This window comes from Rhipicephalus sanguineus, chromosome 1 (genome assembly GCF_013339695.2).
Source record: "Rhipicephalus sanguineus isolate Rsan-2018 chromosome 1, BIME_Rsan_1.4, whole genome shotgun sequence".
Taxonomy (NCBI): domain Eukaryota; kingdom Metazoa; phylum Arthropoda; class Arachnida; order Ixodida; family Ixodidae; genus Rhipicephalus; species Rhipicephalus sanguineus.
Window position 1 is genome coordinate 149,735,555 of NC_051176.1, and position 17,596 is coordinate 149,753,150.

At 49.0% G+C, this 17,596-nt stretch overlaps 1 protein-coding gene across 1 annotated transcript in view; it reads right to left on the reverse strand.

Moving 5' to 3' along the window:
• Positions 1–17,596, reverse strand: part of LOC119400178 (dopamine beta-hydroxylase) — a 62,246-nt gene that overhangs the window by 16,525 nt on the left and 28,125 nt on the right. Inside the window, exons 4-6 of the mRNA XM_037667175.2 lie at positions 8,845–8,931; positions 4,957–5,136; positions 2,891–3,160 (exon numbers count right to left, since the gene is read on the reverse strand). Of these exons, the coding sequence (XP_037523103.2) occupies positions 2,891–3,160; positions 4,957–5,136; positions 8,845–8,931 (537 nt within the window). The remainder of the gene's footprint in view (positions 1–2,890; positions 3,161–4,956; positions 5,137–8,844; positions 8,932–17,596) is intronic.

A 17,596-nucleotide genomic window follows, 5' to 3' on the forward strand; every position in this document is an offset into this window, starting at 1 on the left:
GATACTTAACGCCGAAGTAGTCTAGGCTGACAAAGTGTATGTTAACTAAACAGCCAGTTTTCGTTGACTTCGTAGCGGCAAGTTGATTATTGCAAGAGAAGGTCAAAGTTGCACTTTTCGAATTTCCTGACATGTTTGTTTCTACATTTTTTATACATGTATTCACAGGATGTCCTCCTGACAGTTTTTACTTTGGGACCTCCTTCTGTATAATATCAAGCTTCTACTTACACTTTACTTTATTGAATATTGAATGTTGAATAAACCTCGAATAAACCTCGAAAAAAAACCATAGCGCTGGTAGGTCAGTTTGACGTCGCAAATTACAAAGCATCTTTTCGTATTTGGGTTGTTATTACTATAGTAAATGTTCTTAAAATTTCCTGTGGTTAGTCTCCGACTCCTTTAAAAAAAGCAGTGAAGTCCACCTTCACAAATAAACTCTTAACTAAGCTCGATCACAAGCCAACAGAATCCATACACGTTACGGCCAACTTGGTGTGGGAAATTCAGGCCGACGCAGCCGCTCGCCTTTCATTTTAACACGAAAGTGTTTTATGCCGGGGTCCACTATGGCTCTACTGACGCATTTCGGTCACGGATATGACCGTTGTAAAATACAAAGACTAACATATGGCAAAGAAAAAAACTAGAAGAAAAAGATCCGTCACCGGGAGTCGAACTTACGACCCCTCGATTCCCAGCGCGCAGCGCGAAACGACTCCACCACAGACGGCACGTTCTTCGACACACTAACGGCGTGCTATTTATATACACCATTTGCCGGTGGCTGTACTCAGAGATCGCGGTACATCAGCGTGTTTTCGTTATCACTAGCGAGATGGCGCGAAGAGCTCGAACGGCGCGCGTCGCCTCACGCGTTTGGATGAGCGTGCGCCTCTGCAGGGCGTGGTCGCTCCTGCGCGCGCGCTTATCTTGTACGTCTTGCGCTGTCACCGCAAGTTTGCGCTGAAGTTACAGAGAGCACGAAGGTCACTTCGCTCACTGCAGCGGCCGCTTTTGCGAAAGGAGCGCGCTGCTCACAAACAAATAAGTTACAACTGTGGCAGTTCGCGCTCATCCTGTGTATACTTGTGCGTTCGTTTCGTGCGTCCTCCTTTGTATTTGACCAGCGCGCTTTAACTGTCGAGCTGTGACAGTTGTTAGTTCGCGCTCATCCTGTGTATGTTCGTTCCGAGCGTCCTTTCTGCTTGAGCAGCGCGTTACAAGTTTCCAGCTGCTTGCCGTTTTTCACGTGACATTACAACTTGTTGCTATAGCATTCATTCCTTCGCCCTCGGGGCGAAACAATCCACAACAAACGCTCAACTACGTCTGTGAAGACACGTTTTACTTTCGTGTTATATACCGATTCCTATGACAGAGGGATCAACCATGTTTTTTGGCCTTTTCTGGCTTACCAAGCGTCTTTTTTCGGTATAGTGTCGGCATGTTGTGTGCGCCAGCTCTTTGTCTGAAAGATTTACGCTTTGAAAACAAAATGGTTCGATAATTTATTACCACAGAGTATTGGTAACCCTATAATACAACGTTTGGCGGTTTCTTTCTATGAGTCGCTGATCGAGTTGGGTCTCCTCGGTCATCGCCATCTCGCAAAAAAAAAAAGTGTGTTCCTTTAAAAGAGAGAGAGAGAGAGCAGTTGCGTAAAGTGTTGTACGGCTCTGCAGAATAGTGCAGTGGCGGAACTTGGAGCTGTACTAGTTTGTTGATGGCTCAAAGGTCCCGTCAGGCTAACGAATAAACAAGCGCAAACGAGCATTATGCTATCCATTTAGCAGGCTTAATCTCTGAAATATTTCGAGTGAGTCGGCAGTAAAAAAATTAAAGCATACTGCGGCCACTGCAGCTTCCTCCGCTCGGAACAAGCAATGTATTCTGATAACCAATCAACGTTAAACACATTTGCATATGAATTAACGTTTTCATTCGGCATGACGACGGTCGAGCTTCTTCTTTGTACTTTGTTACTCTGCTGTGGCCACCACGGCACAGACTTGTGTCTACTATATAACTTGCGTTCAAGTTTCACCACACTGATACAGATAGTATCCTTCACACACAGTTTGCACCTTCAGAGACTATGACAGGTTATTGATACGTGCCAAACGCATGGCAGTTTTTTGGCTTATTGTCTATAACACTCATGCACAGTCAGTTCATATTGTGCGAATAAAAACATGTAGCTTGCGAATCTGAACCGTGTGTTGCAAGAGTCCATCTCTTTGTTCCACGCTTGTTGGCGCCATGTCGTTTTCGTTCGTGTTGTTAAAATGCCCTTCCAGGAAACGATAATCAGCGTTAGGTTCCTGTAGGCGCTGCAGAGGCGCAACTCCTTGCAACGTCGTAAAACCCTGCTTAGGATCTTGCTTAGAACGTGCAAATGGTTGTGCATGATTTATGTAGCATGCTCTACTAAGCTTGCGATTTCCTATAGCAAAGTGTCCGAGGAAAAAAGCGGCCGTTTTCTTTGATGTTAACTATAGTAAAATGGGCGGGTCGTGTGAGTCAATCACGAAAGGGCGCGTACGTTCTGCGCTTCAAAATAACGTGGAACTGGGGTGGAAGTTGCAGCTGGTATCAACCATTCATGCGAACAACGCGCATGCTTCTGCGCAGTAAATTGAGTGTCTCCGTGACAGAGACATCTCCTACTCTCTCCATGGCGTCAGCGTATACGCCGCGTAATTGTGCTACATTATTTGAAAACGGAGTAAAGCGCTCCCTGGAGCGTCGTCATAATGACCACCGGACTGTTGTGTGCGCATGTAAGCACCTTCTCATAGGGTGGAGCAACATGCACTTTGCACCCGTGCCAGCGTACAGAGGACGCGTTCTTCGTTGAAAAGGCGTATAGATTGCACATGCATACCACACGCGTGCACTCCGAGATGCAGTATCCGATTAGGTGAAATCCCGGCTGCCGCGGTGGGATGGCCATCTTGTCTGTGTACTCGAGCCCGATCTCCAGAATTCCCACGTCGAATGGGCGCAGCTCTCCCGTGTAGTAGATGGTGATGCCCGAACTGTCCACGTAGTCAGTGCGCAGCGACGGGTTGTTGTAGTGAACCTCGAGCATCACGTACGCCGAATAGTCGCTCCCACCGGCGGAAAGGCCGGCCTCTTCCGGATACGCCAGTGGCTGCGAAGTGGTCGCCGCGGAAGTCAAGTATATGGCAAGCAGGTACGGTTCACAAAGCTCGCGGTAACGACGGCATGCAGGTCAGATTGCCACCGTCAATGTTCGGCGGCAGACTTACGTTTCCGAAAAGAGTGAGGCATGTCCAGAGCGCACGTTCGCACCAAAGGTGAACTGGCTGAGTGTTTTCGATTTAGCTCTGACTTCTGATACAAGAGGATATAGTGTACTTACACCGATACTGAGACTCGCGAAAAATTCAAGCTTTAGCTGTGTTAGCGCTGTCGGCGTAGCGAGGCCTTATCATGCCTTCTTACTGCTGCAGATAGCGAGCTGACACGTCTGGATGACAGGCGTTTTACGCGATCGCCATCGGAATTCACTATGTAGACACGGTCAGCAGGGGCGTAGCCAGAAATTTTTTTCGGGGGGGGGGGGGTTCAACCATACTTTATGTATGTTCGTGCGTGCGTTTGTATGTGTGCGTGCATATATACGCAAGCAAATTTGAAAAATTTCGGGGGGGGGTTCAACCCCCCCCCCCTTGGCTACGCCCCTGACGGTCAGATTTACATACGGGCAGCGTTAGCTCTCTCGTACCAATCGTTATTTCTTTCTACTGTGTTCGTACGGCCGCTTACATATATCTTTCAAAGACATCCAGCAACCAGAAAAAAAAAAGAGAGAGAGAGAGAGATAATAGACGCAGGAACGAGTACGTTACAAAGACATGGAAACGAACCTTGTGGTGAACAAAAACACAGTAGCAAGCTATAAGACACGAGACGTTGCCGGGATACTCGTTGCATGTGCCAGAAGCACTGCGAAATAGGCAAGTCGGCTACGAGTTTACCTTGATTCGTTCGTGGTTTATCCGCTGGTTTAGCATTTCAAACCAACACAAATGACGTGTGTGAATTCTAGCAACTCTGAATGACCGCTTTAGTTTTTATTCAGCCAAAAAGTTCTATTTATCGCGGAATTAAAGCACAAAAGCTGAATGGTGGCCACGAAAATTCGTTCAACACGGAATATCGCCGCAGCCAACGTTTCGACAAGAGTGCTTGTGTTCGTCCCTTTGTCGAAACCTTGGCTCCAGCGACATTCATTGCTCAACGAGCTTTCCACACTTCAAACATTTGCATTCCTTTCAATGTCCGTAATGCTTCAGCAAATGCCACATAATATAAAACAGGCTCTAGCCGCTCTACTCAAAAGCGTCAAAAAATGTTTGTCGCGAAAGTCTTACTGCATAGTTGCTATGTTACCGATTCCACTTGAGTTGCGCGTGATATATGTCTCATATGTGGGACAGTGCCGTGTATCGGGAACAACTTTTTTGTGATGTATACGGTATGTTCTGCTACTCAGAGTAATCAACTGCAACCATTATGCTTGCATATGCTTCAGACGCCGTAATGGAATTAAGATCGCTTGCCTATGGCCTGATTTTCTAAACAGAAACGAAGGTTGGAATTTCCATGTAGTGTTTGCAGTGTCAAGAGTGTTTGTTCGCCACAACCTCAAACGTCGTCATCATCATATGCACACGCACATACACACGCACGCAGGCGCGCACACACACCGTGTCGTCCATGGACCCATGTTGCCTATGTTCGAGTTGCAAGTATGAACACCGCACTTTTCAACTCGTACGAGATGAGGATTTAGGTGATCTAACGTAACGGCATTTGTAGGTGACATTCAAACCCATAACTTTGTTAGGCGTTGCTTTCGATCAATAGACCAGGACGAAATATCTGACACCGGCTGAATTTAGGCGCGAAAGGCGTACTTACCGGAGCCCCCATGGCCCAGGCGGCTATGACCCTTTTACAGCGGTCCAGTGGCTGGGGCCTGTCGGGGCTGTTGCACGGTCCGTTCCACGAGGGCAGTACCTCATCAACCGGTGCCTCGCAGTGGAACAGCTCCATGTGGTGGACCAGCGCCTCGCTTCCCTTTTGGATGTTGGCTTCGTACTGTTGCAGCGGATGCATGAACGGAGAACACCGAAGCGCCCATAGCTGCTAAGCTCTATACGTCGCGGCACATAGTAGGAAGGAAGGTGTGGATAGAAACTCTTTTATGTGAAAATAACTTACCAGGGTGCTCTGGGCTAGCTGGTGATCCATTGTAGAGTGCGAATGTTAAACGTGGACGTAGGCAAAATAGGGACAAGCGCACTTTGTCTATGTAGCGCTTGTCCCCCTTTTGTCTTCGTCTCCGTTTAAGCTTCGTGCGGTAGACTTACAATGACTAACTGCTTGTTTCGTATTGAACTCAATTTTTGTTTAACAGCGAAGCTGTTTAGCAAATCGTTCCTCGTCAGTCGATAGCAGAAAACTGTCATCATCTTAACGGGTATGTGCCACTGTGCGGCTACCCGAGAACGAGTACTGATATAAAGAAAGAGAAAAATTCTTCCCGAAAAAAAATTTCTTCACGAGGCGGGTGTAAGTGTTGCTCTGCAGTCTTCTGAGTATGGCGCTGTCCTCCAACGTTGCATGACTACCTCTGCCCAATTTGCGGCGTACCTGACACCTTGGCCCACATGATCCTCGCGTGCCCATGCAGTATACAGACAGACACAACGCCTTCGCCGAATGCATGTAACGCCGCTCAAGAAAACGAGGATCTTCTCGAAACGTGGGAGGCTAAGCTCGCCTCAGAGGACCTGGACCAACAACGACGTCTTGTCGCCAGGGCCAAAGAGACAGCGAAGGTCAGAGGGTTCCTGGAATGAGGAGACCTCCCACCAAGGGTAGACGCGAGACTAGCACCGCGACACCGTTTCGAGCAATAAACGTTTATTCCTCCTCCTCCTCACGAGGCGGTATTCGAACCCGCGTACCCTCGATCCGAAGGCGAGCATTCTAAACACTCGGCTATCCAGGCACGCTAGCAGAGCATAGCATAGCCTTGTATAGTATAGTGTAGCAAGGGGGTGGGAAAAAGAGGTGAGCGTGAGGAGGAGAGATGTGATGGGAAGGAGGAGGGGAGAGAGTAAAACGTAGCACAGAAAGAATGAGAAAGAGAGGAATAGAGAGAAAGAAACGCAGAAAGAAAAAGAAAGAGACAGAGAGAACATCAACGAAAGAGAGAGAAAGAAGTAGAGAGAGCAAAAAAAGATTGAAAGATACCAAGAAAGAGGAAGCAAGCATCGCGTCGTCTAGAGACCAGATACCTCACCACCTGGCCAAGCCGCGCATGCGCAGTAGCTGATCCACGCCCACCGACGGAGATATCGCGAGCAACGTCCGCTTTATAGTGCACAGCCTGGCTGCATACTCCCGCGGAGGAAGCCACGCATCTCGAAGCTAGACGTGTCGGTCGACTGGGAGCACGAGCGGCGACGAGTCCGTGCTTCGCTGTACCAAGCTTTGCGCAACTTAGTGCAAACTGCCCGCAATTTTTTCAGCATGGTCAAAAAACTCTACCAATCGGTAGTCGAGGCTCCTGAGAACACGCGAGCCAAACATTATAGAGCAGCACGTGGCCTGTAATGTACAATTATTTCTCAAAGTCATCTAGAAAGCGTTCCCTCTTGTCTCGACAAATGATGCCATAGACCCAAATGACCACGCCATAAACACGAAGTCCACGGCCATTGCCTGATTTCAGCATCGTGAGCTCCATAGTTACCGTGGCCGCCGCAGGATGACGCCACGTGCCCGCGTGTCTGTTCGCGATCGACTGAAAGTAAGCAGCGCGTATGAAGAAAAACCGGTATTACACGAAAGTGAAACGTGTCGTCACAGAAGTAGTTTATTATTTATAGTGCATTGGTATCTGAGAGCTTGTACAATGTCTACTGTTGTTTGGCACACCGCTTGATGTGGGCGCACCGCACTCACGTTGACGCCTAGTGGCACATCTCCATACCGACGACTAACGCCCATGATCATGATTTAAAGGGGTCATGAAGCACCCCTTGGGCTTGTTGAAAAAACATCCTGCGGAAAGCTGAAACGGCTATGAACTGCTCAGCGAAATATTGCAGTCGTGCGCGTCGCGTAAAGGCTACAAGCGGAACGCGAAGTTACTGTTTTCTCAGGCGCCCTCTTTCCAAACAGAGGCTGGTTTTCACTCTCGTCGGTGGGCGGGGCGTCTGCCGGTTGACGTCGCGATCTGCATCGCCGCGTCGTAAAAGACATAGCATCCTCATTGGCCGATAGCCGACATAAATCGAGAGCGGCGTTCGGATCAGATGCGCTTCTTGCCACGAGGCGCCGCCACTTGCCGGCGCAGCACTGCTCAGTACACGGTAGCCGCACTCGCGCTCGCGAATCACAACGGGAGAGCGATCGCGTTTCATGACGCGCGCTGACGTAACTTCTCTCCCCCGTGCCATCCCTCCCTGTGTAGCTTCGAGTGCGCTCGTCGGCACGAGAAAAGAGAGAAAGCGCTGAGAGCGTGCGTCAAACCCCCGTAACTCCACTCATTCTTGACGAATTCGAGAAATTTTTCGGCAATCGATTCGGGAGGCAGTAAACTCCGATACTGAGGTCATTAGATAATTACTTGGAAAAGTGGTTTATGACCCCTTTAACCCTTGCAGTAGCTGAAGTTCTTAACGTATACGTAGACACCGCATATGGTGAATCCCGCGCAGGTGGCATCAACAAGCACATTAATAAACACTGTCACTGAATATGCACTCCTTCACAGCGTCGTGAAATGCGAAGAGAAACGCTAGGCGCGTCATGTCTTCCCTTTAACCTGACCGTTACTTCTCACAGGGCGAGCGGGGAACGCGGTGCGACCGGTGCGACAGCCAGGCGAGCGTCGGAGAGCTATTTTTAGATATGGATGGATGCTATGAGCGAGGCTTGGGCTCAAGCCGCCATCTCACGATGTGTTAAAGCGTTGACGAAATTAAACTTGTATTGGCAACGCGCCGAATGGTACGGTCGTAGCAACGGCGCGTTTTTTTTTTCGAGCCTGGTGGCACAGATGTCACCACGCCGTTATAAACGGGACGCTCATAGCATCCGTCAATCCATCGAAGAGCACTGCGAGAGGAAAGTGTGAAAGATAAAAGGCGCGTTCATGTAGCCTCTGTAATGTGTTTGGCGGTAGCTCAATGGGCTAAACGCCCGCCAGCCATCGTCGCGGACCGAGAGGTCATAAGTTCGACTCCCGTCAACGGAACCTTTTCTTAGTTGTTTTTCTCTGCCATCTGATAGCATTCATTTTGCTGACGTACTTCCGTGACGGAAATACGTCATGAAAGTCTTGGTGGACCCCGGCATAAAACACTTTCGTGTTAAAAACGAAAAGAGAGCGCTCAAGGTCGTGACGCACGCTGATGAAGGGACGCATCTTCTTGCCCCCTTGTCATCTCCTTCCCTGCGTAGCTTTCGGCGCGCTCGCTGGCGCGAAAGGAGAGATAAAGCACTTTAAGCGTGCCACGAATCCCTGTAACTCCGCTCGCACTTGAAGGATTTAAAAAAACTTTTGCGACAGTCGATTCGTGAGGCAATAAGCTCTTTTAATGAAGCCATTCGACGATTACTTGGAAAAGTATTGCAGGGCTCCTTTAACGTTGCGCTAATGCATTTTGCTCCCGCAAAAGTGCATCCGTTGCTACAGGGATCGAACCTGTGACCTCAAGCTAGACAGGGGAATGCCACAGCCACTAACCTATTGTGGTGGGTAACATTCGAAATAACAAATAGGTGCCTTACCCTCACGATGTGCTTCTTATAGCCGAAGTCGCTTGGAAGCTTGAGCAGTCGACACCAGTATGTTGTTTCTTGCCCTGGAACTTTTACCTACAATGGTAAAGAAGCCGCTTCAGCCAAAGAAATCGATAGTCATCAGTGTGGTATGAGGAATTCTAATCACATTTTCAATAGCCAGACGTGTACGAAGCTGACCAGATGTTGGTCCTAGCTCATGTTTTTTTAAAGCTTTTTGTGGCAGGAAGTTGACTGATAGGAGCAAATTATTATTTAAATGTAGAATCCTACATAAATATATGTAAGTGAGAGGACTCAGCGCAAAAAGTGCATACTATTTAGGGTCAGATTTAGACTTGCTCATGTAGTTATCTCAATATATTAAGGGATAAAAATCTCATTCGTATCAATAAATTTAAGTGTATACAAGATGAAATAGAAACATTTTAAATTAAAATTTATGGCGTGTAATGCCGAAGCTTTATCATTAACAACGCAATACAAAGTTTACAACCTTCAGTTAAAAAACGCGAAAGTCAGAACAACATTGACAATCACGGCAATGAAATGACTTTCGGGCCTGCTCTTTTGTCGCCAGAAGCCACGATAAATGGGTAAGATTAATCATTGAGGCCAAGAAAATCATCGAAGAAGCTTGCGATAAGTGTATTAGCGTTGCTTCAATTTCACTAACATCTAAGTTGTTTTACTTGAATGCGACTGCGCACTGATGATTCGTGACAGCGCGGGGTCATAGTATATATATATATAAATATATATATACACATATATATATATATATATATATATATATATATATATATATATATATATATATATATATATATATATATATATATATATATATATATATATAATATATATATATACATATATATATATATATATATACGTATACTGTGCTCATTTCGTAATAAACATTGTTGGAAGTGGCGCTCAGTGTGTGTGTACTCTCCCTTTTGTACATTGTCGTCGCGCCTTACACTTCAAATATGCTGAACCAACACGCCCAGTCTGCCATTCTTACATGAGAAAAGGGGTTACTTTGATTGTGCTGGCATATACTTCAAGCATAACTACCCTTTTTATGCGAGTGTACTTGAACCAAAGTGGCTTAATTGGCAGGCAATTAACTAATTAACTGTTAATGAATAATCACACTTCTTTGCCTCTTGGGTAATTAAGTCATAGATGCCGCTCCGGGGGCGTCCCGCAGTGTGTAGTGACGCACCGCCAGAACCAAAAAGTGAAAGAAACTGAAAACGCGACATGGAAGGTCTTGAGGTCTCGTGATGCCGCTGCAGTCGCCTAATGTGACATATCCTGCTACCGCCAAAGAATCTGCAGCGGCCATAGAAGCCTTTATACCCTATGAACAGGCTCGCTCCGGCAACACCAGCGCCGGCACGAGGCCTCTCACTAAGCAACGGCGACAGTGAGCATTTTTTTATTTGCCAGGCAGTCCTTTGTTCAATATTGTGGCTGTCTGTGTGGCTGAATGCCTTGAGCTGACCTGACTCAGTTAAATTGCGCGTAAGATAATCCTAGTCGAGGCTGAATGTTTCTAGTCTGGGTCTATTGCTTCTGGTAAAATTTCGTTTGCGACCGCGCTTAAACGGACGTCATGACATGCAATGACGGCGATAGGCATATGAAGCACCATGGAATGAAGTCGCAAGTAAAACATAGGGGAAGTAGGTGTAGTTCTGAACTGAAATGTAGAAGCCACAAGGAAAAAGGAACTAAGCATGGAAATATAACTTGCCGCCGGTTGGTGCCGAACCACACGTTTATCGCATTATAGGCGTACGAGGCTTTATACGGAATGAAGTTATGGCGGCCGGCATCCCTCTTCCAGCACATTGATTGGGTTTTTGTGTACGTCTACTAGGTCTGGTCAAATATATGTTCCTCCAAAGAATATTTCGTTTGGTGCCGGCTTAAATAGCCAGGAGGAATACCCTTTGTACGGCAAAAAAAGAAATAAAAGAAAAAGTCACAGTTTCGCCGCAACGGCGAAGCAATGAATGCGATAGCACTAAATTGTAATGTAACGCGAAGAATGGAAAGCAGCTCGAATTTGCCAGCGTGTCGCTCGAGCCCAAAGGACGCACGAAAAGAACGCACACAGGACGAGCGCGAACTAATGCGTCACAGCTCGACACTTTGAAGCGCACTGCTCAAACATAAAGCAGGACGCACGAAACGAACGAACAGGTACACACAAGACGAGCGCGAACTAATTGTCACAGTTGTTACTTATTTCTGTTTGAACAGCGCGCTCCTTTCGCAAACGCGGCCGCTGCAGCGAGCGAAGCGAAGCACCCCACCGGCCACCCCTTCTTTCCTCGAGATAAGCGCACGAAAGCGACCACGCCCTGTAGAGCGAAGAGCAACGGCGATCGCAGGAGCGGCGCGCGCACGTCGCGCCACCTATGTAGCCACTAAGAAAGCATGCTGAATTACGTGGTGTATATAAATAGCGCGCCGTTAGCAGGCTGAAAGACGGTGCTGTCGTGGCCTAACGTCTAATGCGACGGGCTGCAAATCGAGAGGTCGCCCGTTCGATTCCGCGCGTCGGAAAGAATTTCTGAGTTATTTTTCTTTATGACTTTTCTATATACATACATACTTATACATATACGGTGAATGACGGCGACAGGGACGGACATTTTCCAGCCGAGACTGTCCATATAATTGCTATCGCAATAAAACTCTACCGATGCAAACGACATGGCGAACAGTGAAGACGACAGGACAGGTTATACGAACAGGCCAGATGCACCTACGTCGTCGATGCTGCTCGCCGAGCTGAACATATTATCCTAGCTTAGAAATTCTAAATTCGAGACTATAACCAGAGTGAGTGCTCTCGCCTTAAAAAAAAAAAACGAACAAAACTTCAGTGTTCCTACACGTGTCGGTCGACGGGGAGTACGAGCGGCGACGGGCCCGTGCTTCGCTGCGCCAAGCTTTGAGCGACTTTGGAAACTAGAGGTACTGTATATGCTACTACTGTATATGCTATCTTTAGGTAGTAGAGTTGCGCATCTGTCTTCCAAACGCCGCTAGAAGCCATGCATTGCCGAGAAGCTGACTCTCGGGCCAATTTTTGTATTTCTCGAAGCTGCCGCTGCAGCGAACTGAATTAACACTAGTCATCGATAGTCAGTGTTTATCGCCGGTCTTCGACACGCCAGACATGTTAACCAGCGACACGGTAGGCACGTCGCCTGCAAAGACGGAGTGCGACTTCACAGCGTGGCTGTGGTTGCTAGCCAGACCTATGCGCAACTCTGCTACCTAAAGGTAGCATATACAGTAACTCCAGTGCAGACTGTCTGCAATTTTTTTTTTAAAACGTAATAAATGGGCCGCTTACACCCTGAAAGCACAGAAGAGGGTTTATAGGCCCGCCGTAATTGAACACAGGAAAGTAACGTTTGGTGGGCACGTAGTACCCAAGTGTTGGGTTAGGAAGGAGTACACTTACCACATGTAATTCTTAATTATGATTAATTAAGGGTCTCGTTAGACTGTAGAATGTCTGTAGCTTCGCTGCAAATAGAGCTAGCAAGATGGGGTTGCCGTTATTAATATGGTCTCCCAATGGCGCGTTCCGACGACAAGGAAGAAAAGAATGTAAGTGATTTTCAACATTAGTACCGAAGAAATATGCCACGGACGTATTTCTGAGAGGTTAACGCAATGTCCCTTATAGTTTGATAATTTTTAACACCGCAGCTGTTTAAGTCGAGCATTGGTCCGTGACGGGGAAACAGAAATGACCATCATCATGAACCGGTACGCGCTCTCTTCATCCTCTTCTTCTTGTTTATCATCTTCTGCTTCGTTCCCAGAACACGTGCGCCGATTTGCCCGGCGAGCCTTGCAATAACTCTAATAACGAGTACAGAGAGAAAGAGAGAAATTCCTGGCGAAAAAACTTTCTTGACGATATATATATATATATATATATATATATATATATATATATATATATATATATATATATATATATATATATATATATATATATATATATATTATAATAAAGAGCTGAGACACGGCGTGGACAAGAGAAACTGTAATATGACAGTGTAGAACCGTAAGCCTAGCCAGCGCAAAACAGCAACAACGTTCAGCACGCGCCGCTCCTGTGTAGCGCTGACGATACGACTGTGTAGCTAGCTCTTCAGGGTGCACTTCTTCATCATCACATTTTCCCCCTCGCTGAAGACGGAGCCCAGTAGGCGTTCTAAGGTGTCGTAAGGACAAGGGGTTCGTGATATGGCTTAAGGCGATCCACGTGAACAGTTTCGCGGCCTCGGCGACGCAGGTCCGTCGTGGGCGTGAGGGGTTTGATGATGTAGTTAACGGGAGAAGTTTGCTGTAGCACGCGGTAGGGTCCATGGTACCGGCTGACAAACTTCGAGGAGTTACCTGGCGCAGGAGTGGGAGGCACCCAGAGCCAAACAAGAGAGTTGGGCGAAAATTGATTGTGGGGCCGTCCGTCGTCGTGTCGAAATTTCTGTAGCCCCTGTTCCTGAGTTGTAAGGGAGCGGGCTAGTTGCCGACATTCTTCTGCATATCGAGCAGCTTCGGAAACTGGTGTGCCCTCTGAGGAGTCGGGTCGGTAGGGAAGTATGGTGTCGATCGGAGACGATGGTTCTCGGCCATAGAGTAAAAAGAAGGGAGAAAAGCCGGTCGTCGCCTGGGGTGCCGTATTGTAGGCGTACGTGACGTAGGGAAGAATAAGGTCCCAGTTGGTGTGGTTAGAGGCGACATACATAGAAATCATGTCTCCAAGAGTTCGGTTGAAACGCTCGGTCAAGCCGTTTGTTTGAGGGTGATATGCGGTAGTACAGCGGTGAATCACATGACATTCAGCGAGAAGTTCTTGAATAACATCCGCGAGAAAGACGCGCCCTCGGTCGCTCAGGAGTTCACGAGGAGCGCCACGACGTAGAACAAAGCGTTGAAGCAGGAAAGACGCAACGTCACGTGCCGTTGCGGCTGGCAGAGCGGCTGTTTCTGCATATCTCGTGAGGTGGTCTATCGCCACAATAACCCAGCGATTTCCGGCGGATGTGTATGGTAGAGGACCGTAAAGGTCTATTCCAACCCGGTCAAATGGTCGCATTGGGCACGGCAACGGCTGCATTGGTCCAGAAGAGCGGCAAGGATCGGGCTTGCGGCGTTGACACTGTGTGCAAGATCGAATGTACTTTTGTACGAATGTGTACATGCCGCGCCAGTAAAACCGAAGACGTAGTCTGGCATAGGTCTTAAACAGACCAGCGTGTGCGCACTGTGGATCGGCATGAAAAGCAGCACATATGCTGGCGCGGAGTTGCCTGGGTATGACAAGTAGCCATTTGCGGCCGTCAGATTGGTAGTTGCGGCGATAAAGGATGCCATCACGGATGGCGAAGTGAGAGGCTTGTCGGCGTAGTGCTCGAGATGGCGGGTGTGCGAGCGCGTCAGATAGGTAATCCATCAAAGACGCAATCCACGAATCTTTGCGTTGCTCCAAAGCCATGTCGATGGATCCTAATGGCGAACATAAGTTGTCCAGAATGGAGACACTCGCAATGTCAGTGGAAACAGGCGAACGCGAAAGAGCGTCGGCATCGGCATGCTTCTGGCCTGAGCGGTAGATAACCCGGATGTCGTACTCTTGGAGCCGCAAAGCCCATCTTGCCAAGCGGCCGGAGGGATCTTTGAGGGAGGACAACCAGCAAAGTGCGTGATGATCGGTAACGACATCGAAGGGTCGACCGTACAGGTAAGGCCGAAATTTTGTAATGGCCCAGATGATCGCTAGGCATTCTTTTTCAGTTACTGAATAATTTGTTTCAGCTCTTGTTAGTGTGCGACTTGCGTACGCAACAACATAGTCTTGGTAGCCGGGCTTTCGTTGGGCGAGGACTGCTCCAAGACCGACACCGCTAGCATCCGTGTGGATTTCTGTGGGAGCACTTGGATCGAAATGACGCAGTATGGGTGGTGTGGTCAGTAGCTGACGTAGCGTCGCAAACGCATGATCGCAAGCCGGGGACCACGCGGACAGATTGGGGTCTCCTTGAAGCAGGTCAGTCAAAGGTGCCATAATCGAGGCGAAATTGCGAATGAATCGGCGGAAGTATGAACAAAGGCCGATGAAACTGCGCAACTCTTTTAAAGACGCAGGCCTCAAGAACTCTTTAACGGCACGTAGCTTAGCGGGATCAGGGAGTACGCCATCTTTCGATACGACATGTCCGAGAATGGTCAGCTTGCGTGCCCCAAAGTGACATTTCTTTAAGTTTAGTTGAAGGCCAGCTTCAGCGAGACATCGTAAAACCTGCTCCAAGCGACGAAGGTGCGTTGGGAAGTCAGGCGCAAATACCACCACATCATCCAAGTAGCACAAGCATGTGTTCCATTTAAGGCCTCGTAGAATAGTGTCCATCATGCGCTCAAATGTCGCAGGCGCATTGCAAAGGCCGAATGGCATCACATTAAATTCATATAAGCCATCCGGTGTGATAAATGCGGTTTTTGGCCGATCATCTGTATCCATAGGTACTTGACAATAACCAGAGCGGAGATCGAGGGAGGAAAAGAACTCGGCACCTTGTAAACAGTCTAGGGCGTCGTCTATCCGGGGCAAAGGATAAACATCCTTTCGCGTTATCTTGTTTAGACGACGATAATCTACGCAAAAGCGTATCGTGCCATCCTTCTTTTTAACTAAAACAACTGGTGATGCCCACGGACTGTCTGACGGTTGAACGACGCCGCGCTTTAGCATGTCACCTACTTGTTCATCAATGACGCGGCGTTCAGTCGACGACACACGGTACGGTCGCTGCCGTAGTGGTGGGTGAGAACCTGCGTCGATCCGGTGGCATACAGTTGATGTTCGGCCTAGACAAGTGCTGTGGCTGTCGAAAGCTGGGCGAAATTTGTCAAGGAGGCATAGAAGGTCACGGCGTTGCTGCGGGTTTAGATCGTCGTCGATGACATGGCTGAAAACGTCACCGGCCGATGCGCCAGTTAAGGGACTACAAAAGAGGGCGTTGACCTCTGATGAACCATCAGGAACGCACGTGATGGTTTCGCAAGGCTCCATTGTGCCGATACATTCACCTCGAAGCAATGTAATCGGGAATGGGAATGGATTGCCCACAGGGACGTCGGTCGTACCACCTTGAAGGGTAAGCAGAGCGGTTGGGAGCGGTGAGAGGTGGCGATGAACGAAAGCAGCGGAAGGCGTGAAGAGCGCGATACCTTCGGAGGCAGCGGAACATGACACAGGTGCCAAGACAGTAGCGTGCGGAGGGATCTGGGTGTCGTCGGTGATGACCAACTTCGCGCAGGAAAGGTGATCGCCGGCAGGTAAAGCATCGGCAAGAGATGAGAAGGCGACTTCTGCACGGGCGCAATCGATGACGGCTTGGTGACGGGACAGAAAATCCCAACCTAAAATAATATCGTGAGAACAGTGCGGAAGTACGATGAACTCGACTGTGTAGGGTACTTCTTCAATGATGAGTCTGGCAGTACACGCCGCAACAGGCTGGACGGGCTGTGCTGTGGCAGTGCGAAGAGACGGACCGTAGAAGGGGGTCGTCACTTTTCGGATTGAGCGGCACAATTTTTCGGCTATGACAGATATCGCGGCACCCGTATCGATGAGAGCAAGAACAGATACACCTTCGAGAACGGCATTAATAACATTCGGCGGCGGAAGAAGAGGGCTTGTACTTTGCGACGATGACGCAGTTCTTGCCTCGGGAACTGCGCCATTTAGTTTTCCGTGTCGGTTGCAGATGGACGTCGACGCATCGGGGAGAGCGAGCGACGACGAGGAGAAGGAGAACGACGGTCAGAAGCTGGTCGAAGGCTTGGTCGCGGAAGGGGCAACTCGCGGTCTGAAGCGTAGAACGCGTGGTTGTAATCAGGTGAGCGGGGGTCGTCGCGTGAATGTAGTGGTCGGCGGCGGCACAGGCGTGCAACGTGTCCGGGTAGACCGCATGAAAAGCAGATTGGCCGGTTGTCGGCTGTGCGCCAAGGATTGGCGACCCGATGGACCGGAGGTCGTGGCGGCATCGTGGCGTAAGCAGGAGTAGACAACGGAGGCGGCACGCGGAACGTCTGTGGTCGTGGTCGTGCTGCTGCTTCGGCGTACGTCAACGGTGCGGTGACTGGTGGCGGCAGCTCTGGTGGAAGAACCTCAGACACTTGGTCTTGTATGAGGCGTTGTAGTGCGGGATTGAGCGGCGTACTTCGCTCCGGCAGGTTGGGGATTAGTGAGAGCTGGCGAGCAACTTCCTCGCGCACAAAAGCTTGAATCTGCGAGAGAAGTACGGGATCTTGCGAGGGAGTTAAGCCGGACAACGATTCCTGATGTTGGACAGGGCGGCGGGTGACGAGGCGTTGCCGGCGGAGCTCGTCATAGCTTTGGCACAGCTCAATGACTTGGGCGACAGTACCCGGGCCCTTCGAAATCAGCATCTGGAAAGCGTCCTCGTCGATGCCCTTCAAGATGTGCTTGATTCTGTCCGCCTCGGCCATGGTCGCATCGACGCGTTTGCACAGGTCGATGACGTCCTCAATATAGCTGGTAAAGGTCTCGCCAGGTTGTTGAGAGCGCGACTGCAGGCGCTGTTCCGCGCGAAGCTTGCGTACAGCAGGACGGCCGAAGACTTCGCTGAACTTAGCCTTGAACGCGGTCCAGGTGGGAACGTCG